This window comes from Choloepus didactylus, chromosome X (genome assembly GCF_015220235.1).
Source record: "Choloepus didactylus isolate mChoDid1 chromosome X, mChoDid1.pri, whole genome shotgun sequence".
Classification (NCBI taxonomy): Eukaryota; Metazoa; Chordata; class Mammalia; order Pilosa; family Megalonychidae; genus Choloepus; species Choloepus didactylus.
This window is the reverse complement of record NC_051334.1, coordinates 112284958-112312824: the sequence shown is the minus strand read 5'-3', so window position 1 is coordinate 112312824 and position 27867 is coordinate 112284958. Positions and strand designations below refer to the sequence as shown.

Here is a 27867-nt window from a genome sequence, read left to right as displayed (position 1 = left end):
ACAGAGGCAGCTCAGTACCTATCTGATGAGCATCTTTCTCCAAAGCCTCTGGTGCCCTCAGAGGTTGAGATGCTCGAGGTGGGTGATAGGCTCATGCCATAGTGCTGTTGGCGAGCACACAGCTCTTCATATTTATCCCCAATGGCAGCTAATAGCCAATGTAGCCCTTCGATTATGGGCTGATGGTTCCTTCTCTGGAGATGTTTGATGGCTGAACAGGGCTCCTGTGACAAAAATAGAAGAGAAGGCTCCAGTCCTGGAGTCTGGGAACCCCAGGGCCCAATCACTCCCATCCAAAGAGCAGAGGTCCACATATGCCCTGTTGTGCTGAGGGAGGCTCTAGGACTTCCTGGGTGACACTCAGCATTAACTTCTTAGAGGGTTGCAAAAGCTAAGGTCCTTTAATAAAGTGGTTGAGTTGTAATGTCCTGGATGTGTGACCTTGAACAAGTGACTTAGAGTCTCTGAGCCTTAGCTTTCTCATCTGTAAACTGAGGATTTTAAAGCTTCCAATTTCATAGAGCTATTTTGAAGGCTTAATTAGAAAACAGATGTGAAAGTGTTATAAGAATGTGTATTTATTATCACCATCAAGTCAGAAATCACTGTAGATGTTGTCTGGCCGGGAGAGACTTTGCCCCAAATCCAACATATCATGGGCAAAATGGGCCAAAGGATATTCAGCTGGGCTCTAGAGGGAGAGGAAAGGAAGGGCTTAATACTTACCACTCGGCACAGGGTCTTAGTCTCATTCACTAGCTTTTCTAGGAGTAGATATTTGATAATATCACAAGGCAGGAGGGCATCCTTCTTATCTTGTTTGTTTGCCAGGCTAGACCAGAGCATAGGAGAGAGGGATGGAAGAAAAGAGGAAGAGTGAAACAGAAATAGAGGCGAAGAGCAAGAAGAGATATAAAACTGCTACATATCCAGGAATTAGGTTTCAAGGCATACCCAAGGAAGTGAGTCAGAAATATTTCTAGTCAAGTCTCAATGGAGGGAAGAAATGGCACAAATAATTTGAATTGAAGATAATCACCAGGCATCATTCTCACTTCCCCTACATTAGGCCATCAATCTCTAATTACAATTGCTAACTGGGATACGAGATTTGGAGTTTTTACATCCTCTATTGAACTCTATTTGTGCTCTAGTGGGGGTGCTAATGAGGAATGAAAAAGGTAAAAAGTGAGGGAGGGGTGAGGATTGACTGGCAACCTGATTTATCACCCTGGAATAAGTGTTAGTTACTCAACTCTTAAGCAATTTGCTAAGGGAGTTGGCCACTGGCATTGATTATGCAAAACGGGTTGTTCTCTGCCACATGAGGTCTCAGGATCAGAGACTGAAACCAGAAAAGGTGAGAAGCAAATTTAGGAAGGCAGACTTCAGGAAGAATTATGGGATAGAGGTGGTAGATCCAAATACTACTCTCCATTTCCCTTTGATGCTCGATTTCAAAATTACCTCTTTGCAATTAGGTAATGTTTTCTGTGGCAGTGTGTGGTAGAAAGTGGCTCCTGAAAACAACCCCCAGAGGACTGGGCCACTCCTCCTTGCTAAGTCTAAGGGACGGGAAGGTCTAATTGGACTTGACAAAGGTGTCTCCCAGTCCTTCATCTATATAGTTATCTTCTTTTTTTTTTTATCTTCATTTTATTGAGATATATTCACTTACCACGCAGTCATACAAAACAAATCGTACTTTCGATTGTTTACAGTACCATTACATAGTTGTACATTCATCACCTAAATCAATCCCTGACACTTTCATTAGCACACACACAAAAATAACAAGAATAATAATTACAGTGAAAAAGAACAATTGAAATAAAAAAGAACACTGGGTACCTTTGTCTGTCTGTTCCCTTCCCCTATTTTTCTACTCATCCATCCATAAACTAGACAAAGTGGAGTGTGGTCCTTATGGCTTTCCCAATCCCCTTGTCACCCCTCATAAGCTACATTTTTATACAACTGTCTTCGAGATTCATGGGTTCTGGGTTGTACTTTGATAGTTTCAGGTATCCACCACCAGCTACCCCAATTCTTTGGAACCTAAAAAGGGTTGTCTAAAGTGTGCGTAAGAGTGCCCACCAGAGTGATCTCTCGGCTCCTTTTGGAATCTCTCTGCCACTGAAGCTTATTTCATTTCCTTTCACATCCCCCTTTTGGTCAAGAAGATGTTCTCTGTCCCACGATGCCGGGTCTACATTCCTCCCCGGGAGTCATATTCCACGTTGCCAGGGAGATTCACTCCCCTGGGTGTCTGATCCCAGGTAGGGGGGAGGGCAGTGATTTCACCTTTCAAGTTGGCTTAGACTGAGAGAGGGCCACATCTGAGCAACAAAGAGGCATTCGGGAGGAGGCTCTTAGGCACAACCATAGGGAGGCCTAGCCTCTCCTTTGCAGCAACCGTCTTCCCAAGGGTAAAACTTATGGTAGAGGGCTCAACCCATCAAACCACCAGTCCCCTATGTCTGTGGTCATGTTAGCAACCATCGAGGAGGGGTAGGCGAATACCCCTGCATTCTCCACAGGCTCCACAAGGGGTCACTACATCTTTTTTTTTTCCTTGTTTTTTTTTTTTTTTTTTTAACTTTCCCTTCTTTTTTAAATCAACTGTATGAAAAAGAAGTTAAAAAGAAAACAAACATACAATAAAAGAACATTTCAAAGAGACCATAACAAGGGAGTAAGAAAAAGACAACTAACCTAAGATAACTGCTTAACTTACAACATGTTCCTACTTTACCCCAAGAAAGTTACATAATATAGCAACATTTCTGTGAACTTGTTCCTAGTATATCCATCAGAAATTAACAGACCATAGTCATTCCTGGGCATCCCCAGAACGTTAAATAGCTTATCTGTTCCTCTTGGATTATTGTTCCCCCTTCCTTAATTGCTCTCTATTGCTAGTTCCCCTACATTCTACATTATAAACCATTTGTTTTACATTTTTCAAAGTTCACATTAGTGGTAGCATATAATATTTGTCTTTTTGTGCCTGGCTTATTTCACTCAGCATTATGTCTTCAAGGTTCATCCATGTTGTCATATGTTTCACGAGATCGTTCCTTCTTACTGCCGCGTAGTATTCCATCGTGTGTATATACCACATTTTATTTATCCACTCATCTGTTGAAGGACATTTGGGTTGTTTCCATCTCTTGGCAATTGTGAATAATGCTGCTATGAACATTGGCGTGCAGATATCTGTTCATGTCACTGCTTTCCGACCTTCCGGGTATATACCGAGAAGTGCAATCGCTGGATCGAATGGTAACTCTATATCTAGTTTTCTAAGGAACTGCCAGACTGACTTCCAGAGTGGCTGAACCATTATACAGTCCCACCAACAATGAATAAGAGTTCCAATTTCTCCACATCCCCTCCAGCATTTGTAGTTTCCTGTTTGTTTAATGGCAGCCATTCTAACCGGTGTTAGATGGTATCTCATTGTGGTCTTAATTTGCATCTCTCTAATAGCTAGTGAAGCTGAACATTTTTTCATGTGTTTCTTGGCCATTTGTATTTCCTCTTCAGAGAACTGTCTTTTCATATCTTTTGCCCATTTTATAATTGGGCCGTCTGTACTATTGTCATTGAGTTGTAGGATTTCTTTATATATGCAAGATATCAGTCTTTTGTCAGATACATGGTTTCCAAAAATTTTTTCCCATTGAGTTGGCTGCCTCTTTACCTTTTTGAGAAATTCCTTTGAGGTGCAGAAACTTCTAAGCTTGAGGAGTTCCCATTTATCTATTTTCTCTTTTGTTGCTTGTGCTTTGGGTGTAAAGTCTAGGAAGTGGCCGCCTAATACAAGGTCTTGAAGATGTTTTCCTACATTATCTTCTAGGAGTTTTATGGTACTTTCTTTTATATTGAGATCTTTGGTCCATTTTGAGTTAATTTTTGTGTAGGGGGTGAGGTAGGGGTCCTCTTTCATTCTTTTGGATATGGATATCCAACTCTCCCAGCCCCATTTGTTGAAAAGACCATTATGACTCAGTTCAGTGACGTTGGGGGCCTTATCAAAGATCAGTCGGCCATAGATCTGAGGGTCTATCTCTGAATTCTCAATTCAATTCCATTGATCTATATGTCTATCTTTGTGCCAGTACCATGCTGTTTTGGCAACTGTGGCTTTATAATAAGCTTCAAAGTCAGGGAGTGTAAGTCCTCCCACTTCGTTTTTCTTTTTTAGAGTGTCTTTAGCAATTCGAGGCATCTTCCCTTTCCAAATAAATTTGATAACTAGCTTTTCCAAGTCTGCAAAGTAGGTTGTTGGAATTTTGATTGGGATTGCATTGAATCTGTAGATGAGTTTGGGTAGAATTGACATCTTAATGACATTTAGTCTTCCTATCCATGAACATGGAATATTTTTCCATCTTTTAAGGTCCCCTTCTATTTCTTTTAGTAGAGTTATGTAGTTTTCTTTGTATAGGTCTTTTACATCTTTGGTTAAGTTTATTCCTAGGTACTTGATTTTTTTAGTTGCTATTGAAAATGGTATCTTTTTCTTGAGTGTCTCTTCAGTTTGTTCATTTCTAGCATATAGAAACATTACTGACTTATGTGCATTAATCTTGTATCCCGCTACTTTGCTAAATTTGTTTATTAGCTCTAGTAGCTGTATCGTTGATTTCTCAGGGTTTTCTAGATATCAGATCATATCATCTGCAAACAATGACAGTTTTACTTCTTCTTTTCCAATTTGGATGCCTTTTATTTCTTTGTCTTGCCGGATTGCCCTGGCTAGCACTTCCAGCACAATGTTGAATAACAGTGGTGATAGCGGGCATCCTTGTCTTGTTCCTGATCTTAGAGGGAAGGCTTTCAGTCTCTCACCATTGAGTACTATGCTGGCTGTGGGTTTTTCATATATGCTCTTTATCATGTTGAGGAAGTTTCCTTCAATTCCTACCTTTTGAATTGTTTTTATCAAAAAGGGATGTTGGATTTTGTCAAATGCTTTTTCAGCATCTACTGAGATGATCAATTGATTTTTCCCTTTTGACTTGTTAATGTGTTGTAATACATTGATTGATTTTCTTATGTTGAACCATCCTTGCATGCCTGGAATGAACCCCACTTGGTCATGGTGTATGATTTTTTTAATGTGTCTTTGGATTCGATTTGCAAGTATTTTGTTGAGGATTTTTGCATCTATATTCATTAGGGAGATTGGCCGGTAGTTTTCCTTTTTTGTAGCATCTTTGCCTGGTTTTGGTATTAGATTGATGTTAGCTTCATAAAATGAGTTAGGTAGTGTTCCATTTTCTTCAATGTTTTGAAAGAGTTTGAGTAAGATTGGTGTCAGTTCTTTCTGGAAAGTTTGGTAGAATTCCCCTGTGAAGCCATCTGGCCCTGGGCATTTATTTGTGGGAAGATTTTTGATGACTGATTGGATCTCTTTGCTTGTGATGGGTTGGTTGAGGTCTTCTATTTCTTCTCTGGTCAGTCTCGGTTGTTCATATGTTTCCAGGAAATTGTCCATTTCCTCTACATTATCCAGTTTGTTGCCATACAGTTGTTCATAGTATCCTCTTATAATTTTTTTAATTTCTTCAGGATCTGCAGTTATGTCACCTTTTTCATTCATTATTTTGTTTATATGGGTCTTCTCTCTTTTTGATTTTGTCAGTCTAGCTAGGGGCTTGTCAATCTTGTTGATCTTCTCAAAGAACCAACTTTTGGTGATATTTATCCTCTCTATTGTTTTTTTGTTCTCTATGTCATTTATTTCTGCTTTAATCCTTGTTATTTCTTTTCTTCTACTTGGTTTAGGATTGGTTTGCTGTTCATTTTCTAGCTTCTTCAGTTGATCCATTAGTTCTTTGATTTTGGCTCTTTCTTCCTTTTTAATATATGCGTTTAGTGCTATAAATTTCCCCCTCAGCACTGCTTTTGCTGCATCCCATAGGTTTTGGTATGTTGTGTTCTCATTTTCATTCGTCTCTATATATTTAGCAATTTCTCTTGCTATTTCTTCTTTAACCCACTGATTGTTTAGGAGTGTGTTGTTTAACCTCCAGGTATTTGTGAATTTTCTAAGTCTCTGATGGTTATTGACTTCTAATTGTATTCCATTGTGGTCAGAGAATGTGCTTTGAATAATGTCAATCTTTTTAAATTTATTGAGGCTTGTTTTATGTCCCAGCTTATGATCTATTCTGGAGAAAGTTCCGTGAGCACTAGAAAAGTATGTGTATCCTGGTGATTTGGGATGTAATGTCCTGTATATGTCTGTTAAATCTAATTCATTTATCAGATTGTTCAGGTTTTCAGTTTCCTTATTGGTCTTCTGTCTGGTTGATCTATCTATAGGAGAGAGTGATGTCTTGAAGTCTCCCACAATTATTGTGGAAACATCAATTGCTTCCTTTAGTTTTGCCAGTGTTTCTCTCATGTATTTTGTGGTACCTTGGTTGGGTGCATAGACATTTACGATTGTTATTTCTTCTTGTTGAATTGCCCCTTTTATTAGTATGTAGTGGCCTTCTTTGTCTCTCAAAACATCCCTGCATTTGAAGTCTATTTTATCTGAGATTAATATTGCTACACCTGCTTTCTTTTGGCTGTAGCTTGCATGAAATATTTTTTTCCATCCTTTCACTTTCAGTTTCTTTGTGTCCCTGTGTCTAAGATGAGTCTCTTGTATGCAACATATTGATGGTTCATTTTTTTTTATCCATTCTGCGAGTCTATATCTTTTAATTGGGGAGTTTAATCCATTTACATTCAACGTTATAACCGTGAAGGCATTTCTTGAATCAGCCATCTTATCCTTTGGTTTATGTTTGTCATATTTTTCCCCTCTGTCTATTAATATCCTTTATTGAACCCATACCGAATCTCTTTAGTACTGAACCTTTCTCCAAGTCTCTCTGTCCTTTCTTTGTTTCTCTGTCTGTAGGGCTCCCTTGAGTATCTCCAGTAGGGCAGGTCTCTTGTTAGCAAATTCTCTCAGCATTTGTTTGTCTGTGAAAAATTTAAGCTCTCCCTCAAATTTGAAGGAGAGCTTTGCTGGATAAAGTATTCTTGGCTGGAAATTTTTCTGACTCAGAATTTTAAATATATCGTGCCACTGCCTTCTTGCCTCCATGGTGGCTGCTGAGTAGTCACTACTTAGTCTTATGCTGTTTCCTTTGTATGTGGTGAATTGCTTTTCTCTTGCTGCTTTCAGAACTTGCTCCTTCTCTTCTGTGTTTGACAGTGTGATCAGTATATGTCTCGGAGTGGGTTTATTTGGATTTATTCTATTTGGAGTTCGCTGAGCATTTATGATTTGTGTATTTATGTTGTTTAGAAGATTTGGGAAGTTTTCCCCAACAATTTCTTTGAATACTCTTCCTAGACCTTTACCCTTTTCTTCCCCTTCTGGGACACCAATGAGTCTTATATTTGGACATTTCATATTATCTATCATATCCCTGAGGTCCATTTCGATTTTTTCAATTTTTTCCCCATTCTTTCTTTTATGCTTTCATTTTCCGTTCTGTCATCTTCCAGGTCACTGATTCGTTGTTCAACTTCCTCTAGTCTTGTACTATGAGTGTCCAGAATCTTTTTAATTTGGTCAACAGTTTCTTTAATTTCCATAAGATCATCCATTTTTTTATTTAGTCTTGCAATGTCTTCTTTATGCTCTTCTAGGGTCTTCTTGATTTCCTTTGTCTCCCGTACTATGGTCTCATTGTTCATCTTTGGTTCTTTGAGTAGCTGCTCTAGGTGCTGTGTCTCTTCTGATCTTTTGATTTGGGTGCTTGGGCTTGGGTTATCCATATCGTCTGTTTTTTTCATATGGTTTATAATTTTCTGTTGTTTTTGGCCTCTTGGCATTTGCTGAACTTGATAGGGTTCTTTTAGGATTTGTAGACCAATTGAAGTCCTTATCTCTAATTTATCAGATCTACAGCTTCGTGGAGTACACTTTCTCTAACTAACCAGCAGGTGGCGTCCACGAGCCACCTGTTCTCCACAAGCCAGTTCTCCCCTGCTTAGCCTTTTTGGTGAGTGGGGGAGTGAGTCTTGTGGGGTCCAATTGGTTTACCAAGCTTGTGTGTGTACTTGGTGTTGCCTGCCCTGTATATGGGGCGTGTTTCTGGGCAGTCAGGGAGGGGGGGTGGCCCTAACAATCAAATCTCCCTGGTGATCCTAGAGTTTTAAAGCTGCTGCAATAGTCTAATCCTTCAGTTCAGTCCTGCCACAGTTTGTCTCTGCCACTGACCCACAAGTCCTTGGTATTGGCGTATGGCTCCTGAGACTTGCAAGTGGGCCCCTCTTCCAGGCTGTGCACCCCGGGTCCTCTGTTGAGGGATGACTGTGCTATGTCACAGGTGAGTGCCGTCCCCCTAGGGTAGTTCTGGGCTGCTGGGCTGTGTAGGGAGGCTCCCAGTCTGCTGAAATGATGGCTGAATGGGGCTTTGTTAATTCACACTGCTCCACCTTCCCAACTCTGGGACAATCAGCTGAGGTTGCAGGGAAGGCTAATGTCCACGCCCAGTTTTGTGGTGTGTGCCTGTTATTTGAAGCACTTCCGCCACATTGGGTTGTCTGGGGCAGTTCTGGGCTATGGGGCTGGTGATGGGCAGGAGTGTTTCCTGTCCACCAGGATGATGGCTGTGAGCAGACACCCCCCTTTTCTTGGGAAGTTGTGGTGTTTAGTGAATTTTCTCAGCCACTGGATTACTGCCTTTTGTCTCAGAGCTCTCTTAGTTCTGTTCTTGACTTGACCTGCCCAAATTGCAAGTCTTTGAAGCTTTCTGTATTGGGCTTCTTAGAGTACTTGTTTTAGAAAAAGAAAAAAGGATTAAAAAACAAAAACAAAAGGGCCCTCCTCAGAGATCTAATGGGTTATTGAAATGGTAAGAGACAAAGCAACCAGGGCCATTAAGGAAAGGTCCACAGGGCAGAGAGATCAGCTTTTCTTCGGGATTTGCATATGCGCCTTAGGGCCTGAGCTCTGCCCTTCCCCTTTCTATGTTCACCAGAACTCCAAAAATCCTCTGCTTTTATTTTGGAGTTTTTCGTGTTGTTTTTTTTCTATGCCTGTCTCCTGTCTGCTGGGCTGGCTGCTCTCAGATTCTCTGGTGTCTGGTCTCAGTCTATCTATGGTTGGAGTTTGGATCAGTAGAATGAGTTTCCGATAAGGGCTGCCACTGCAGTTCTCCCTTCTCCTTCCTGGAGCTGACAGCCCCTCCTCCCACGGGACTGAGCCTGGCAGGGAGCAGCGCGGGTCCCCTGGCCGTGAAAACTTACAGATTTCGCTGATCTCAGCAGTTCCACGTTTTCATGAGTGTTGTATGAAGTATGCCCAAAGTCAGATTGCTCTGTGGTGTCCAGTCCACGCAGTTCCTGGCTTTCTCCCTACTTTCCTGGAGGAGTAACTAAAACATACAGCTCACCAGTCCGCCATCTTGCCCCGCCTCCTATAGTTATCTTCTTGAAGCACAAAATGGGAACGGGAAATTGAGCACAAAGGCAGAGTCTTACAGTAAGATGGGTTTCCCTGACACTCTTTCATCAGATAGCAGACACGTTAAGATGATCTTCACTTCCTGCATACGTCCTAAGTCGCTGGAATCCAGGACAAAAACCAGCCCATGTGCCTGTGCATAGTAGTTTGGCCATATTTCTCTGCTCTTCAGGTCTCCATTCAGGTCATATATGGAAACTTCATACTCATCTAACAGGAGTGTAGTCAGTTCAGATTTCATACAATTGTCCATCCTACAGGGAAGCACTATGAATGGGGAAGAGAGGAGAAGTAAGCATAAAGCAGGCAGATACAGTTAGATGAAAGAGTTTGTTAAACGTTTAGCTAAACCTTGACTAGAACATGCCCTGCGAAATCCTACTAAGGCATCCTGCCGTCCTGCTCATACTCACTGATTCATCTTCCTAAAACATCACTTTGCCTATGCTACCCTCTCCTGGCTCAATAATTCAGTGACTGCCCAGGATAGAATATAGACTCCTTTCCCTCCTAACCTGCTAGATCTGTCTCCTAGCACTCTAACCAGACTGGTATCCTCATTGTTCCTGGTACACGCCTAGTCTCTTCCTCCATCTGCTTCTTTGTTTACATACCACCCCCACCCCCTAAGAATATCATGCTCTCTCTTGCACCTGGGCCTTCACAGGATGCTATTCCCTCTGCTTAGAACCCTCTTCCACTATTTGGTTAATGCCTATTTAAAAAAAATCAATTTAGATCATGTTTCCTCTAGAAAGCCTTCCCTAACTCACACCACCCTCCTCCAGTCTCCATAAGGTACCTTTCTTCTGGGCTTACCATTGTCATAGTACATATTTCCAGTGTTATAAATTATATGATTTACTTATCTGGATTATAAAATACAACAGAACAGGAGCTCTTTCAATTTTATCCACTGTTATACTCATGATGCTTAGCACAGTAGCTGGCACATAGGTGCTCAATAAAAATGGTTGAATGGATTTGATGATTGAATGCAGGCATGCATGAATGACTAAGATGCCTTTCTCTCCTACCCTTCCTTTGATGCCCAGCTCAAGTACCATTTTCTTCAGGAAGCCTTCTCAAACCTGCCCAGTTCTTCCTCTCTCTCTCTCTCTCTCTCTCTCTCTCTCTCTCTCTCTCTCTCTCTCTCTCTCATTGAGCACATGGTCTATTGAACTGGTCCTTCACCTCTTTCTGTTCATGCTCTGTGTCCCAAATAAAATATAAGTTCTATGAGGAAGAGGCTTGCTTTTCCTTACACACAGTAGGTGTTTAATAAATGTTTATGGTGACTTTTACCAAGGATGAGAGTGTGAAGCCTTCTCTCTCATATCTCTTTCAGGAAACCATGCAACAGTCAAACACATTTCAACTTTAAAAGTTGGAGTATAAAATCCCGTAGGGATTTCTATATCTCATTCATTTCTCATAGAAATGCAGTTCAAAATGACAGTCTATACATATTCCAGTGTGCTGTACTGACAGATCTGGCCTATCTTTCTGCCCACATTAGTAGCAAAATGATGTTACAACTTCTGTATACCTATACCTAGGAGTTCTAAGACCAGAATCAGTAACTTATTTATAGCCTCAAATCTGCCTGTCACATTTTCCATAGGATTGCCAGAATGAGTCATTAAGCTGAGAAGTTAGTAACATGTTTTAAGAACTTTGGAAATATATGATTACACACATTTATGTGTGTGTACATATGTATGTATATATCATCATTACTTTTTAATGTGATTTTATAACTCTTCTGCTTTCATGTTAGCCAATGATCTTTTTAATTATAGCTTTCAAGTCACATATAATTTTCAGTCACAACTTTGATGTGATATTTGCTGTGTCTCTGTTAGACTACTTAAAAATAAGTGAATAGGTTAAACACCACAGGTAATTTTAAAATCTTGTTTCCTGCATTGAGGTGTGCTTTATATTATTTTTCCCTGTCAGAACAAAACATTCTCCCTAGTTATCTTTTTTACTTGAAACCTTACCAATTCTTTCAATAATGTAATCTATTGTTAGCGAACGGTAGATACCATGAGAAGTTATTCCCTTAGAATTTGCATGTCTCTTATTTCCTCTATGAGTTTATAAACACCTTGAAGGACAGGTACTGAGTCTAATTCATCTCTATATCCTTAGCAGAGTGTTTCTTAAAGCATGGTCTGGGGACTGTTACGTAGTGATTACATGGAGGTGATTGTGACATAGAAGATCCTAAAAGAAATGAGTCAGATTCTCTAGACTTGGGACCTAAGTATTTGTATGTTTAACAAACTCCCTATAGTTAACAAAATCCCCAGGTGATTCTTCTGCACTTTAAAGCTTGAGAACAGAATCTCTAGAGAGCAATGAAACACATGCCTGGTTGTGCATCAGCATCATCTGGTGAGCTTGTAAAGATACAGATTCTGTGGGCCCTCTCTACACCCAAGTATTTGAATCCAGGTCTTGGGTCAGTGGTTTTGAAAGCTCTCCAGGTGATTGCGATCATTGGTTGCCAATACCCATTGTGCTCCAATGATCACCTGTAGAGCTTTTAAAACTGTGCTGCTAGGCCTCATTCTCTGAGGGTTTGATCCCATAGTTCTGGGGTGTGGTGCAAACATCATTTTTAAAGTTCCCAGGTGATTGAAATGTGTAGCCAGGTTTGAGAGGCACTGCTGTAAATGTTGTCATTTAGGGCACCTGTTTGGGCTCATGCTTGGGTTTCTAGCCCACGTGACTATGCCAGACAAAACAGTCATAGTGAATGGTAACATCAATAATAATGGCTTGAGTTCCAAAATATTTTATAGCTGGCATCTTCAAACATTCACACAAGACTGGAATTTCCTTCCTAGGCAATTATCTGTTTTTGGCAATCATGTTATAAACATTTGCAGGAGCAAGGGATTTGAGCTGTTGGATTTGGGGCATAGAGCAACCTACTATATTGACTCTGGTGGTCCTGCATGGACAGAGGTGGCCTAAGACACTCTTGAGAATGTAACATCAATGATACTCTGCTTCTTGGCCATTAAAAACTGGTCTGTGAAAGAAGTCACAACCATAAACCAGTATCTTTAGGAATTAGCCCCCAAGTTATTCACTGCGCACAAGACAAGTTACATAGTAATGAAATAATAAACTAAATAGACTCTAGGTTCAGTCCTCTAGGAATCAGAATGAAAAACACAGTAGTCTAACAGACAAAACAGTGTATGGCTAATTCCAGATGAGTGCCTGCCAAACCTAGCTGACCATCAGAAACACCCGGGGAGTTTATAAAATATAGATTCCCAGATACTACCCAGATTAAATGGGAATCCAAGGGTGGGGCTGAGTTGGGACTCTAGAAAATTGTCCCCAGTTTTGTTAATAATTTTGTGACTTAGCAGGGAGCCTTGATTTTCCTGCCACTGCTTACCTTTTTACCATTCTTACTTGTTAAAATTTATCAGAGAATTAGGGGAGACAATAAAAGAGTTGAGTTTGCTGCCTATAAAGTGGGATACTAGGCTGAACTACTGGCTTAAAAGGTAATGCTTGAAGCTGCCACTGGCAGGAGTGAGGGAAAAGTTATAAAAAGGCAACATGTAACCTCAGGGGAATTGGGGGTGAGGGGATATTCATTCCATAAATATTTGAGTCCCTGAAGGTACTAAAAGTATAGAGGCTAAAGATACAGAGATGACAAGATCCATTACTTCTTCACGAGAGGCTCTCCATCTAGGAGATGGACTTGCAATTGTGCAATGATGTGATGAGTGCCATGACAGAGGGATGCACAGAGTAGAGTGGGAGCTGAGGAAGGAGGCTCTGGGAGTTAGGGAAGGTTTCCCTGAGGTCAAGCTTGTGATGTGACTTGAGGTGTTTGATTAAGCAGGTAGATAGTGGAGGGGATGACATTCTAGGCAGTGGGAAAAGCGTGCACAGAAAACATGGCATGTGCACTAGAACGGTTTGATGGTGGGAGAATGGCAAATCATTTGTTTTGGTGCAATGATGGGGCATACGTGGAGAGCAAGGGAAGTGAAGCTGGAGAAGGAGTCAGGGACTGAATCATGGAGAGACTTGTATGCCGTGCTAAGGAACTTAAGTTCTATTTTGAAGACAATGTGAAGGTATTGAGTTTTTTGAGCAGAGAAGTGCCATGATCGGTGCTTTGCATTAAGTCAGTCTGGTAACAGTGTAGGCTGCATATTGGTGGGACAAGTGGAGGTGGCGAGGTCAGCCAGAAGGCTGTTGCTATACTTCAAGGAGATTGATGAGGGCTTCAAGTAGGCCAGTGGCAGAAGAATCAAGATAGGCCTTTCCTGTACTTTGCAGAGGGCTGCCAGGTTATAAAAAATTCAGCCACATCATCATACACCTTCATTTAGTTAATAAACATATATGAAGTGCTTCCTATACTAGACACTGTGCTGGGCTCTTGGGTCGACTGGCTAGCAGTTAGCTGGGTCTTCACATCTAGTAGGGTATCTCCCTGAAATTCTGTGTACCTGCTTCTTGAAATGAATGTCAAGGTATTAAACTGGAAACATACTTGCATGTCTCTGAACTGACAATACTTCTCAAGCTCCAATCCTCTATATTAGCTGTCACAAAGAGTTTCATGTTATTAAACTTCTTTATCATCCTACACTTGTCTCTCTTACCTAGACTAAATTCCACTTTAACTGAGCTCTGAAGCTAGACACCATTTTAAACATGCTGTCCTTCATAATTGACTGCAATGTTTTACATAGTTTGAGCTCATTCATACTGACACTATGAGAGGGCCTTCAATTAGGAGATCTTATATAGGGAGAAGGTGACAGACAGACATTACATCTCATAGCATAAACAAGCTGATAACACCCGAGGAGAGGTGTGTGTGTGTGTGTGTATGTATATTAGGAGGTGTTTATCTTCAGAAAGAGGGAAATTGAGGGCCACGAAGTAAGCCTAGGAAGGAATGACAATTTCACTGGTCCCTGGGACACATGGGAGACCTAAACCAGTGTCTAATGCTCTTGGTTCCTTACGTCTTTGGAAGGCCTCCGCAAGGATAGTTTTGCCCGAGTTGTCCAAGCCAATGATGATGAGGGTCACACTCCTGGAAATGGACAAGAGAAATGAACACTCTTAGTTCTTAGACTAAACAAAAAGCTTTTTTCTCTTCCTTAGTGTTTGGGGCTCTTTCTACAGTTAGTCCCACTGCATGTACCACAAAAGGCACAGCCAAAGTGGTATAAAGTGGTGTGGGCACCCTCTCCCAACCTTCCAAGGATGCTTATCTTTCCTGAGTCACTTGATTTGTAGAATTGGCCATCCTCTCTCAACCCTCCCCCAATCTTGCAGACACTGCATGATCACTTCCCTTAACAATATATATCATGAAGATTTGTCCCTTGAGGGGATGAGGGCAGATCCATTGAAAGAAATGGTAAACTAAGACTAGAGAAATAATTGCAGTATTACCTTCATGTCTCTTCCGGTGTCTTTAGCCGGGACCAGCAGGAAGTCAATAGTCGGAACATGATTCAGCTCAGTTCTTTGACACTTAGGGAAACAAATGAAATATAATTCAGCCCCATCATTAACACTGCACTAAACCTAAGTCAGCATATGACTACACGGGTACTGATAAACAAAAAGCCTGGGACTGTCAAGTCCGTTACTTCATTCTATCCAACCCTATCTGTAAATGTCATGGTGGGGGGAGTGGTTAGCCTCAACTCCAGCGGCAGGTTCTTTCCTGGTAAGTACCATCCTGTAAAATGGGGTGATTTCCTATTGAAGCAACTCACACAGACACAGTTGCATCAGGTACGGCCTATCTCTTCAGCTACATCTCTGCTGGGAATATCTTCACTCAACCTTGGGGCAGGGTTGATGGCTTCTGCCTTGGAGAAGAACCAGCTTAAGGTTTCAAGAAGGACCTATTGGAGAGTACCTGTTCTAAGTAACAACTATCCACTGGGCTTGGTTCTTTTACTGCCTCTGCTTCAAAGATGTGGGTATTGGTGATCCACCATCATAGATTTCATAAAATTCCTAGAGCTGTAAGGGACCTTAGATATTATCTATTCTAATAGATTTCAACCATCAAAGATTCCCATTCATTAGACTTGTAGATAGGGCCAGGGAGCTGCATGAGCTTCCCAGGTGATTTTAATGTGTAGCTAGATTTGGAAGCTATTGCCTAAGTACAAAGAGGTAACCTAGGCAATTGTTTCAAAGTTCATCCATGGTGTAGCATATATCAGTATTTTTTGTTTTTATGGAAGAAGAATATTCCATTTATGTATATACCACATCTTGTTTATCCATTCATCCACTGATGGACACTTGGATTGTTTCCACCTTTTGGCTATTATGAATAATGCTGCCAAGCACATTCATTTACAAGCTTTTGTTTGAACATGTTTTCAACGCTCCTGGCATCTTCTAAGGGGTGGAATTGCTGGCTAATGTGGTAACTCCATGTTTAATGTTTTGAGGAACTGCTAAACTTTTTTCCAAAGTGGCTGCACCATTTTATATTCCCACCAGCAATGTATGAGGGTTTCAATTTCTCCACATCCTCATCAACACTTATTGTTGTCTGTCTTTTTGATTCTAGCTATCCTGGTGTATATGAGGTGGTATCTAATTGGGGTTTTGATTTACATTTCCCTAACGACTAAATATTGTTGTAGTCCAGAGCTGAGAGAAGCCCTGATTGGGCTAGTAAAGTACTTCAGTAGATACTCAGCTGGGCTTTGCTTAGCTATCTGATGAGCAGTTTTTTTTCCAGCTTATTAATGGATAACTTAGCAGGGTTCTGCAGAGTCATCCACTGTTTTGGTGAGTTGCCATTCCCAAATAGAGACTCACATTTTGTAGTATTTCTTAGAGCACAAACTCACTTCCTAGGAAATCAATCGGTTTTCCATAATGCCCTCCTGAAGATTGGCTCTTACGCCAGACAAAAGGGAAACCTTATATATGACCTGTGATCAAAAATAGCCTTCCTTACTCCAGCTTTGTTCATGAAGCTGATAAGACCTGGAACCTGAAACACCAGAGTCTAATTGTCTGGGTTCCACGATAGCCATCTCCTTGTGAGACGAGGCCAAAAATAGTTTCATGTCTATTGACAGAGTATCCTAGCTTGATCTCAGGCTCCCTGTAGTTGCCAATGCCACCAAGAAGAGTTAAACTGCATTTACACTTGGTATTACCCAAGTTCTCCCTTTACAAGGATGAGTAAGTAGTATAATCAAGTGGAAAAACTATTGAACTATGGATTACTGTTCCTATCTCTTAGTTCCAGTGCCTCTCCTTGATAACCTGGGATGAAATACCTAAATTAAACCCACTGTTTTCAGATTCCTTATCTGTATGGTGGAGATGATATATTTTGCTTACCTTGAGCTGGTTAATTATTTATCTGATAAGAAGTTGGTTCCGTTTGGATGAAAGACATAACAGAAATTAGGAAGGTGTATTGAACTTTCTAGCTTTCTTGCCAGATTTACACAGCTCAGTTGACTGCTTATAAAGGCTATGGCAACGTCCTAACAATGGCTAAAGATTCTGTCATATCTATGGCAACCACTACCTGGTTAATGGCAGTCAAACTCACATCTCTGTACTTGTATGATTATAGCTATTACTAAATGAACTTTTAATCACTGACATTTTTATTGATTTTTACAAAATATTAATATAGAACTTAACTATGTCCCAGCACTCATTTAAGCACTATATATACATTTCATTTAATCCTCACTACAACATGGCAAAGTAGAGATTATCAGTCCTACTTTTAAGAGATGAGGAAACCAAGGTTCACAAAGAGATTAAGTAACTTGGCCGAGGTCACCCATCTATTAAGTGGCAAAGCTAGAATTAAAATCTAGACAGTGTGGTTTCTGAGTCTGTGTATTAGGTTAAAGGTCTTATAGGCTGTGTGAGTGAGAACACCTCAGGTACCAAAGAAACTGCCTCTGCTCTGGGCCTCTCTGTCTCTTCTGGCCAGACGATATCATACTTATTCTTTTTTAGTGAACTTGTTTGAAAAAATAAACTTAATTTTTTTAGAATGGCTTTAGATTTACGGAAATATTGTGAAGCTGGTACAGAATTCCCATATACCCTGAACCCAGTTTCCCCATACTTACATTAGTATGGTACATTTGTTACCATTAATGAACTGATATTGATATATTATTATTAACTAAAGTTAATACATCATTCAGATTGCCATACTTTTTACCTGATGTCCTTTTTCTGTTCCAGGATGCCATCAGGATATCACATTACCTTTGGTTGTCGTGTGTCCTTAGGCCCCACTTGGCTGGGACAGATTCTCAGACTTTCCTTGTTTTTGATGATGATCTTGATAGATTTGTTTTGTGGTTTTCTCATGATTAGATTGGGAGTATAGTTTTGGGGAGGAAGACCACAGAGGTAAAGGGCCATTCTCATAAAATCGTATTAAAGGTACATGTTATTAACATGACTTATCACTGTTGATGTTGACTTTGATCACCTAGCTGAGGTAGTATTTGTGAAGTTTCTCCACTGTAAAGTTGCTCTTTCCCCCCTTTCCATGCTGTCCTCTTTGGAAAGAAGTCACCATTCACAGTCTACATGTAAGGAGTAGGCAATTATGCTCTAGCTCCTTGAAGGTGGAGTAGCTACATAAATTACTTTGAAGTCTTCTGCATGGGAGATTTGTCTATTATCCCTCATTTATTCAATCATTTATTTATGTCAGTTTGAAGTCACGGATATTTATTTTGTACTTTGGTTTATAATTCAATACTGCTTATTTATTTACAGGCGTACCGAGAAGATATAACGAGTTCAGTTCCAGACCACCACAAGAAAGCAAATCACACGAAATTTTTGGTTTCCCAGTGCATATAAAAGTTTTATGTTTACATTATACTGTAGTCTATTAAGTATACAAAACAATTATGTCTAAAAAAAAATGTGCATGCCTTAATTAAAAAATACTTTATTCCTGATAGCTAGAAGTAAATACCTGAAACTATAAACTCCAACCCAGTAGCCTTGACTCTTGAAGATGATTGTGTAACAATGAAGATTACAAGGGGTGACAGCATGATTGTGATAAGCCTTGTGGATCACACTCCCTTTATCTAGTGTATGGATGGATGAGTAGAAAAATGGGGACAAAAATTAAATGAAAAATAGGGTGGGATGAGGGGATGGAATTCTTTAGGTGTTCTTTTTTACTTTTATTCTTATTCTTATTTTCATTTTCTTTGACGTAAGGAAAATGTTCAAAAATTGATTGTAGTGATAAATGCATAACTATATGATGGTACTGTGAATAGCTGATTGTACACCATGGATGATTTTATGGTATGTGAATATATCTCAATAAAACTGAATTTAAAAAAAAAATAAATAAATCAAGTAAAGTAATTGAAATGAAAAAACCAGACGATATGGATAACCCAAGCCCAAGCACCCAAATCAAAAGCTCAGAAGAGACACAGCACCTAGAGCAGCTACTCAAAGAACTAAAGATGAACAATGAGACCATAGTACGGGAGACAAAGGAAATCAAGAAGACCCTAGAAGAGCATAAAGAAGACATTGCAAGACTAAATAAAAAAATGGATGATCTTATGGAAATTAAAGAAACTGTTGACCAAATTAAAAAGATTCTGGACACTCATAGTACAAGACTAGAGGAAGTTGAACAACGAATCAGTGACCGGGAAGATGACAGAATGGAAAATGAAAGCATAAAAGAAAGAATGGGAAAAAAATTGAAAAAATCGAAATGGACCTCAGGGATATGATAGATAATATGAAACATCCAAATATAAGACTCATTGGTGTCCCAGAAGGGGAAGAAAAGGGTAAAGGTCTAGGAAGAGTATTCAAAGAAATTGTTGGGGAAAACTTCCCAAATCTTCTAAACAACATAAATACACAAATCATAAATGCTCAGCGAACCCCAAATAGAATAAATCCAAATAAACCCACTCCGAGACATATACTGATCACACTGTCAAACACAGAAGAGAAGGAGCAAGTTCTGAAAGCAGCAAGAGAAAAGCAATTCACCACATACAAAGGAAACAGCATAAGACTAAGTAGCGACTACTCAGCAGCCACCATGGAGGCAAGAAGGCAGAGGCACGATATATTTAAAATTCTGAGTGAGAAAAATTTCCAACCAAGAATACTTTATCCAGCAAAGCTCTCCTTCAAATTTGAGGGAGAGCTTAAATTTTTTCACAGACAAACAAATGCTGAGAGAATTTGCTAACAAGAGACCTGCCCTACTGGAGATACTCAAGGGAGCCCTACAGACAGAGAAACAAAGAAAGGACAGAGAGACTTGGAGAAAGGTTCAGTACTAAAGAGATTCGGTATGGGTACAATAAAGGATATTAATAGACAGAGGGGAAAAATATGACAAACATAAACCAAAGGATAAGATGGCTGATTCAAGAAATGCCTTCACGGTTATAACATTGAATGTAAATGGATTAAACTCCCCAATTAAGAGATATAGATTCGCAGAATGGATCAAAAAAAATGAACCATCAATATGTTGCATACAAGAGACTCATCTTAGACACAGGGACACAAAGAAACTGAAAGTGAAAGGATGGAAAAAAATATATCATGCAAGCTACAGCCAAAAGAAAGCAGGTGTAGCAATATTAATCTCAGATAAAATAGACTTCAAATGCAGGGATGTTTTGAGAGACAAAGAAGACCACTACATACTAATAAAAGGGGCAATTCAGCAAGAAGAAATAACAATCGTAAATGTCTATGCACCCAATCAAGGTGCCACAAAATACATGAGAGAAACACTGGCAAAACTAAAGGAAGCAATTGATGTTTCCACGATAATTGTGGGAGACTTCAACACATCACTCTCTCCTATAGATAGATCAACCAGACAGAAGACCAATAAGGAAATTGAAAACCTAAACAATCTGATAAATGAATTAGATTTAACAGACATATACAGGACATTACATCCCAAATCACCAGGATACACATACTTTTCTAGTGCTCATGGAACTTTCTCCAGAATAGATCATATGCTGGGACATAAAACAAGCCTCAATAAATTTAAAAAGATTGAAATTATTCAAAGCACATTCTCTGACCACAATGGAATACAATTAGAAGTCAATAAACATCAGAGACTTAGAAAATTCACAAATACCTGGAGGTTAAACAACACACTCCTAAACAATCAGTGGGTTAAAGAAGAAATAGCAAGAGAAATTGCTAAATATATAGAGACGAATGAAAATGAGAACACAACATACCAAAACCTATGGGATGCAGCAAAAGCAGTGCTAAGGGGGAAATTTATAGCACTAAACGCATATATTAAAAGGAAGAAAGAGCCAAATCAAAGAACTAATGGATCAACTGAAGAAGCTAGAAAATGAACAGCAAACCAATCCTAAACCAAGTACAAGAAAAGAAATAACAAGGATTAAAGCAGAAATAAATGACATAGAGAACAAAAAAACAATAGGATAAATATCACCAAAAGTTGGTTCTTTGAGAAGATCAACAAGATTGACAAGCCCCTAGCTAGACTGACAAAATCAAAAAGAGAGAAGACCCATATAAACAAAATAATGAATGAAAAAGGTGACATAACTGCAGATCCTGAAGAAATTAAAAAAATTATAAGAGGATACTATGAACAACTGTATGGCAACAAACTGGAGAATGCAGAGGAAATGGACAATTTCCTGGAAACATATGAACAACCTAGACTGACCAGAGAAGAAATAGAAGACCTCAACCAACCCATCACAAGCAAAGAGATCCAATCAGTCATCAAAAATCTTCCCACAAATAAATGCCCAGGGCCAGATGGCTTCACAGGGGAATTCTACCAAACTTTCCAGAAAGAACTGACACCGATCTTACTCAAACTCTTTCAAAACATTGAAGAAAATGGAACACTACCTAACTCATTTTATGAAGCTAACATCAATCTAATACCAAAACCAGGCAAAGATGCTACAAAAAAGGAAAACTACCGGCCAATCTCCCTAATGAATATAGATGCAAAAATCCTCAACAAAATACTTGCAAATCGAATCCAAAGACACATTAAAAAAATCATACACCATGACCAAGTGGGGTTCATTCCAGGCATGCAAGGATGGTTCAACATAAGAAAATCAATCAATGTATTACAACACATTAACAAGTCAAAAGGGAAAAATCAATTGATCATCTCAATAGATGCTGAAAAAGCATTTGACAAAATCCAACATCCCTTTTTGATAAAAACACTTCAAAAGGTAGGAATTGAAGGAAACTTCCTCAACATGATAAAGAGCATATATGAAAAACCCACAGCCAGCATGGTACTCAATGGTGAGAGACTGAAAGCCTTCCCTCTAAGATCAGGAACAAGACAAGGATGCCCGCTGTCACCACTGTTATTCAACATTGTGCTGGAAGTGCTAGCCAGGGCAATCCGGCAAGACAGAGAAATAAAAGGCATCCAAATTGGAAAAGAAGAAGTAAAACTGTCATTGTTTGCAGATGATATGATCTTATATCTAGAAAACCCTGAGAAATCGACGATACAGCTACTAGAGCTAATAAACAAATTTAGCAAAGTAGCGGGATACAAGGTTAATGCACATAAGTCAGTAATGTTTCTATATGCTAGAAATGAACAAACTGAAGAGACACTCAAGAAAAAGATACCATTTTCAATAGCAACTAAAAAAATCAAGTACCTAGGAATAAACTTAACCAAAGATGTAAAAGACCTATACAAAGAAAACTACATAACTCTACTAAAGTAATTGAAAGTATTTTGCAAATCATAAAAAGTTATTCATAAAATAAATATTTTTTGTTGATCCATAAAAAATACTTTATTCCTAAAAATGCTGACCATCATCTGAGCTTTCAGCAAGTCATAATCTTTTGTCTGGTGAAGTGTCTTGCCTCAAAGTCAACGACTGCTGACTTACCAAGGTGGTGTTTCCTGAAGATTGTGTTGGCTGTGGCAGTTTCTTAAAATAAGACATCAATGGAGTCTACAGCATTGATTGATTTTCCTTTCATGAAAGATTTCTCTGTAGCATGTGATGCTGTTTGATAGCATTTTACCCACAGTAGAACTTCTTTCAAAATTGGAATTAGTCCTCTCAAACTCTACCACTGCTTTGTCAATGAAGTTTATGTAATATTCTAAATCCTTTGCTGTCATTTCAACAATCTTCAAAACATCTTCACCAGGATTAGACTCCTTCTAAAGAAATTACTTTCTTTGCTCATCCATAAGAAGCAACTCTAAAGTTTTATCATGAGATGGCAGCAATTTGGTCATATCTTCAGGCTCTACTTGTAATTCTAGTTCTCTTGCTATTTCCACCACATCTGCCGTTACTTCCTCCACTGAAGTCTGGAACCCCTCAAAGTCATCCATAAGGGTTGGAATCAACTTCTTCCAAACTCCTGTTAATGTTGATATTTTGACCTCCTCCTACGAATCACAAGTGTTCTTAATGGCATCTAGGATGATGAATCATTTCCAGGAGGGTTTCAATAGACTTTTCCCAGATCCATCAGAAGAATCACTATCTATAGCAACTATAGCCTTGTGAAATGTATTTTTTAAATAATAAGGCTTGAAATCAAAATGACTCCTTGACCCATGGGCTGCAGAATGGACATTGTGTTAGCAGGCATGAAAACAACATGAATCTCATTGTACATCTCCATCACAGCTCTTGGGTGACCAGGTCCATTGTCAATGAGCAGTCATATTTTGAAAGGAATCTTTTTTTTTGAGCAGTAAGTCTCAACAGTGGGCTTCAAATATTCAGAAAACCATGTTGTAAATAGATGTGCAATCATAAAGACTTTGTTGTTCCATTTATAGAGCACAGGCAGAGTAGATTTAGCATAATCCGTAGGGGCCCATGGATTTTCAGAATGGTAAATGAGCAATGGCTTCAACTTAAAGTCACAGCTGCATTGGCCCCTGAGAAAAAGAGTCAACCTGTCTTTTGAAACTGTGAAGCCAGGCATTGACTTCTTGTCTCTAGCTATGAAAGTCCTAGATGTCATCTTCTTCCAATAGAAGGCTGTTTCTTCTACATTGAAAATCTGTTGTTTAGTGTCACCATCTTTATCATTTATCTTAGCTTGACCTTCTGCATAAATTGCTGCAGCTTCTACATCAGCACTTGCTGCTTCACCGTGCACTTTTATGTTTTGGCTTGTGTGTTATGGGTTCTTTCCTCAAACCCTGTGCTGGTTTGGATGTATTATGTCCCCCAAAATGCCATTATCTTTGATGCAGTCTTGTGTGGGCAGGAAATGTATTGGTGTTGATTGGGTTGGAGGCTTTTGATTGGCTGCTTCCGTGGAGATGTGATCACTCAACTGAGGGTGAGATCTTTCATTGGATAATTACTATGGAGGTGTGGCCCCGTCCATTCAGCACGGGCCTTGATTAGTTTACTGGAGCACTATATAAGCTCAGAGAGAAAGAGCGAGCCAAGAGGGACACTTTGAAGAATGCACAGGAGCTGAGAGAGGAACTACAGTTTACAGAGACATTTTGGAGATGGCCTTTGAGACTTTTGCTCCAGAGAAGCTAAGAGAGGACAAACACCCCAAGAGCAACTAAGAGTGACATTTTGGAGAGAAACTGCAGCCTAGAGAGGAATGTCCTGGGAGAAAGCCATTTTGAAACCAGAACTCTGGAGCAGATGCCAGGCACGTGACTTCCCAGCTAACAGAGGTTTTCCAGACACCATTGGCCATCCTCCAGTGAAGGTACCCGATTGTTGATGACTTACCTTTGACACTTTATGGCCTTAAGACTAACTTTGTGACCAAATAAACCCCCTTTATAAAAGCCAATCCATTTCTGGTGTTTTGCATTCTGGCAGCATTAGCAAACTAGAACAAGCCCCATGAACCAAGATTTGCTAGCTTCCAACTTTTCTTCTGCAGCTTCCTCTCCTCTCTCAGCCTTCATAGTGTTGAATACAGTTAGGGCCTTGTGCCAGTTTGAATGTATTGTGTCCCCCAAATGCCATTGTCTTTGTAGTTTTGTGGGACAGATGTTTTTGGTGCTGGTTGGATTTGCTTGGAGTGTGCCCCACCCAGCTGTGGGAGATGATTTTGATGAGATGTTCCCATGGAGGCATGGCCCCGCCCATTTGGGGTGGGCCTTGATCGGTGGAGCTATATAAATGAGCTGACTCAGAGGAAACAAACGGAGTGCAGCTGGGAGTGGCGTTTTGAGGAGGAGCAAGCTTGCTAGAGAGGAATGCCCTGGGAGAAAGCCGTTTTGAGGCCGGAGCTTTGGAGCAGACGCCAGCTGCCTTCCCAGCTAGCAGAGGTTTTCCGGACGCCGTTGGCCATCCTCCAGTGAAGGTACCCGATTGCTGAGGTGTTACCTTGGACGCTTTGTGGCCTTAAGACTGTAACTGTGTAGTGAAATAAACCCCCGTTTTATAAAAGCCTGTCCATCTCTGGTGTTTTGCATTCTGCAGCATTAGCAAACTAAGACAGATTTTGGTACCGAGAGAAGTGGGTGCTTTTGCTGCTGAGTTTGCAAATACCAAACATGTTGGAACGGCTTTTTAAATGGATAATGGGGAGTTTCTGGAAGAGTTGTGAGGAGCTTGATAGAAAAGGCCAAAACTGCTTTAAAGAGACTGTTTGTGGAAATATGGACTCTAAAGATACTTCTGACGAGGCCTTGAACAGAGATGATCAATGTGTTGTTGCAAACTGGAAGAAAGGCGATCCTTGTTTTAAAGTGGCACAGAATTTGGCAAAATTGAATCCTCGTGTCAGATGGAAGGAAGAATTTGAAAGTGACAACCTGGAATACTTAGCTGCAGAGATCTCCAGACTACATGTGGAGGAGATACCCTGGCTTCTTCTTGCAGCTTATAGTAAAATGCAAGCAGAGAGAGATAAACTTAGAACTGAACTCTTGGGTTCAAAGAAACCAGAAGCTGATGGCTTGGAAAATTACGAGCTTCCAGGGGGTGGAATCCCAGAAGCTACAGCCCAATGTGAGGATGTTACCAAACATGGAACCCAGCCACTATTTCAGTACAAGCCAAGATTGGAGATGGAATTATCCAGAAAGGATTTGTGGAAAGTCCTATTGTCTGATGGCTTTGACCCCTGTATGCTCCATGCAAAGCCAACAGAATTTTTGCGAGATCTTTATAGACAGAGCCATTGCCGGTCTGGACTGGAGGAGACAGACAAGGAACAAATTGAAGGAAAAATTTCTTCAAAGACAGAGCCATGGAGGTTGAGGTCTAGAGTCAAGAGGCCTTGGGCTGGGAGAGCGGAGCAGCCCACACGCATGGAAAGGGTGAGTTTGCCCTGGAGGTCGAGGGTGGGCATTCCACCTCGATGCTCTGGAAGAGTTTTGCCACCCGAGGTCCCAAAGAGGGTTGAGCACATTCCCAGGGAACTGGGGAGAGCCTGGCTGCCACCACACTGTTCTGAAGGGGTTGAGCATGTGCCCCGGAGATGGAAGGGAATCCGGGAGCTGCCCCGATGTTTGAGGAGGGTGGCGCCGAGAAGGTGGTCTCCCCAATGTGTGGATATGTTGGAGCACTCACCCAAGCATTTGGAGAGAAAAGGGCTGCCAAGGAGGCCCTTGGGAAGGGTTAGGCTCCCGCTCTCTCAAGCCCCAAGGATGCAACATTATTCTGTAAATGACTCTCGGACTTTGAAATCTAATGGAGTTTGTCCTGCGGGTTTTAGGAACTGTTTTGCTCCTGTTAACCCTGTTTTCCTTACTGTTTCTCCTTATGGCAATGGAAATGTTTATCCTATGAATGTCTCTCCTTTGTATATTGGGAGCACATAACTTGTTCTAAGTTCACAGATCCACAGCTAAAGAAAAATTATGCCTTAGGACTGGCCATGCCTATAATTGATTTTGATGGGATCTTGTACTTAACTTTTGTTACTGAAATGATTTAAGTTTTTGTGATATTGTGATGAAATGAATGTATTTTGTATTTGGAAAGATAATGTCATTTTGGGTTCCAGGGGGTGGAATGTGCCAGTTTGAATGTATTGTGTCCCCCAAATGCCATTGTCTTTGTAGTTTTGTGGGACAGACGTTTTTGGTGCTGGTTGGATTTGCTTGGAATGTGCCCCACCCAGCTGTGGGAGATGATTTTGATGAGATGTTCCCATGGAGGCGTGGCCCCGCCCATTTGGGGTGGGCCTTGATCGGTGGAGCTATATAAATGAGCTGACTCAGAGAGGAAACAAACGGAGTGCAGCTGGGAGTGATGTTTTGAAGAGGAGCGAGCTTGCTAGAGAGGAGCGTCCTGGGAGAAAGCCGTTTTGAGGCCGGAGCTTTGGAGCAGACGCCGGCTGCCTTCCCAGCTAGCAGAGGTTTTCCGGACGCCATTGGCCATCCTCTGGTGAAGGTGCCTGGTTGCTGATGTGTTGCCTTGGACACTTTGTGGCCTTAAGACTGTAACTGTGTAGCGAAATAAACCCCCATTTTATAAAAGCCTGTCCATCTCTGGTGTTTTGCATTCTGCAGCATTAGCAAACTAGGACAGGCCTTACTCTGGATTAAGCGTTAGCTCTGGACTAGGCTTTGGTTTGAAGGAATGTTGTGGCTTGTTTGATTTTCTATTCAGACCACACAAACGTCTCCATATCAGCAATAAGGCTGTTTCACTTTCTTATGTGTTCCTGGAGTAGCACTTTTTTTTGCACATCAAAATTTAAAAATAAATTTATTTCTTCATTTACTTTGCAACTTTATATAGGACTAAATGAGTTCACCTGATAGCATTTGTGAAATACATAGCACAGTTCCTGGCACACGACTGTCATTCCTTAAATAACCAGTTTCTTTCTTCCTTTGCTCTCTCATTGAATTCTCTTCTCATTTTACGTCTTACAAAAATATTATGTTTCCCACATAGATTCGTAACATTAAATATCATACTGTCTTGTTGATTTGGGATGTTAGGAATGCAAAAGAGATTCAGGGGCTCATGGCAGATAAGAAGTAAGCTTACAGTTGAGAAATAACTCTGTGTTTGTTGTTAGTTTTTGATAATGTACAATAGAAATCTATAACGTTTCTTTTAAGTGGGCAGTGTCCTGCTTTCAGAGCCAGTTTGCTTATGCATACATCACCCAGAGACTGACTCACCTTTCTATTAGAACTATGTTTCTGACAAGTATGGCAGCTGTATCATCACTTTAATCACCCAATAATCTGCTGTGTCTATTTATGCTAATAAATAAAACATTCTTTTTTAAATATTTCATAGTAAGCAATGGAAGACCTGTAATCTCTAACCCTATATGTAAAGTAAAATGATATAACAGTAATAAAA

The 27867-nt window shown here is 40.2% G+C and overlaps 1 protein-coding gene across 1 annotated transcript in view; it reads right to left on the bottom strand.

Moving 5' to 3' along the window:
• Positions 1-27867, bottom strand: part of ARL13A (ADP ribosylation factor like GTPase 13A) — a 100893-nt gene that overhangs the window by 6251 nt on the left and 66775 nt on the right. Inside the window, 5 exon segments of the mRNA XM_037821996.1 lie at positions 19-224; positions 727-832; positions 9505-9754; positions 14512-14582; positions 14948-15028. Coding sequence (XP_037677924.1) covers positions 19-224; positions 727-832; positions 9505-9754; positions 14512-14582; positions 14948-15006 — 692 coding nt within the window. The 5' untranslated portion in view covers positions 15007-15028.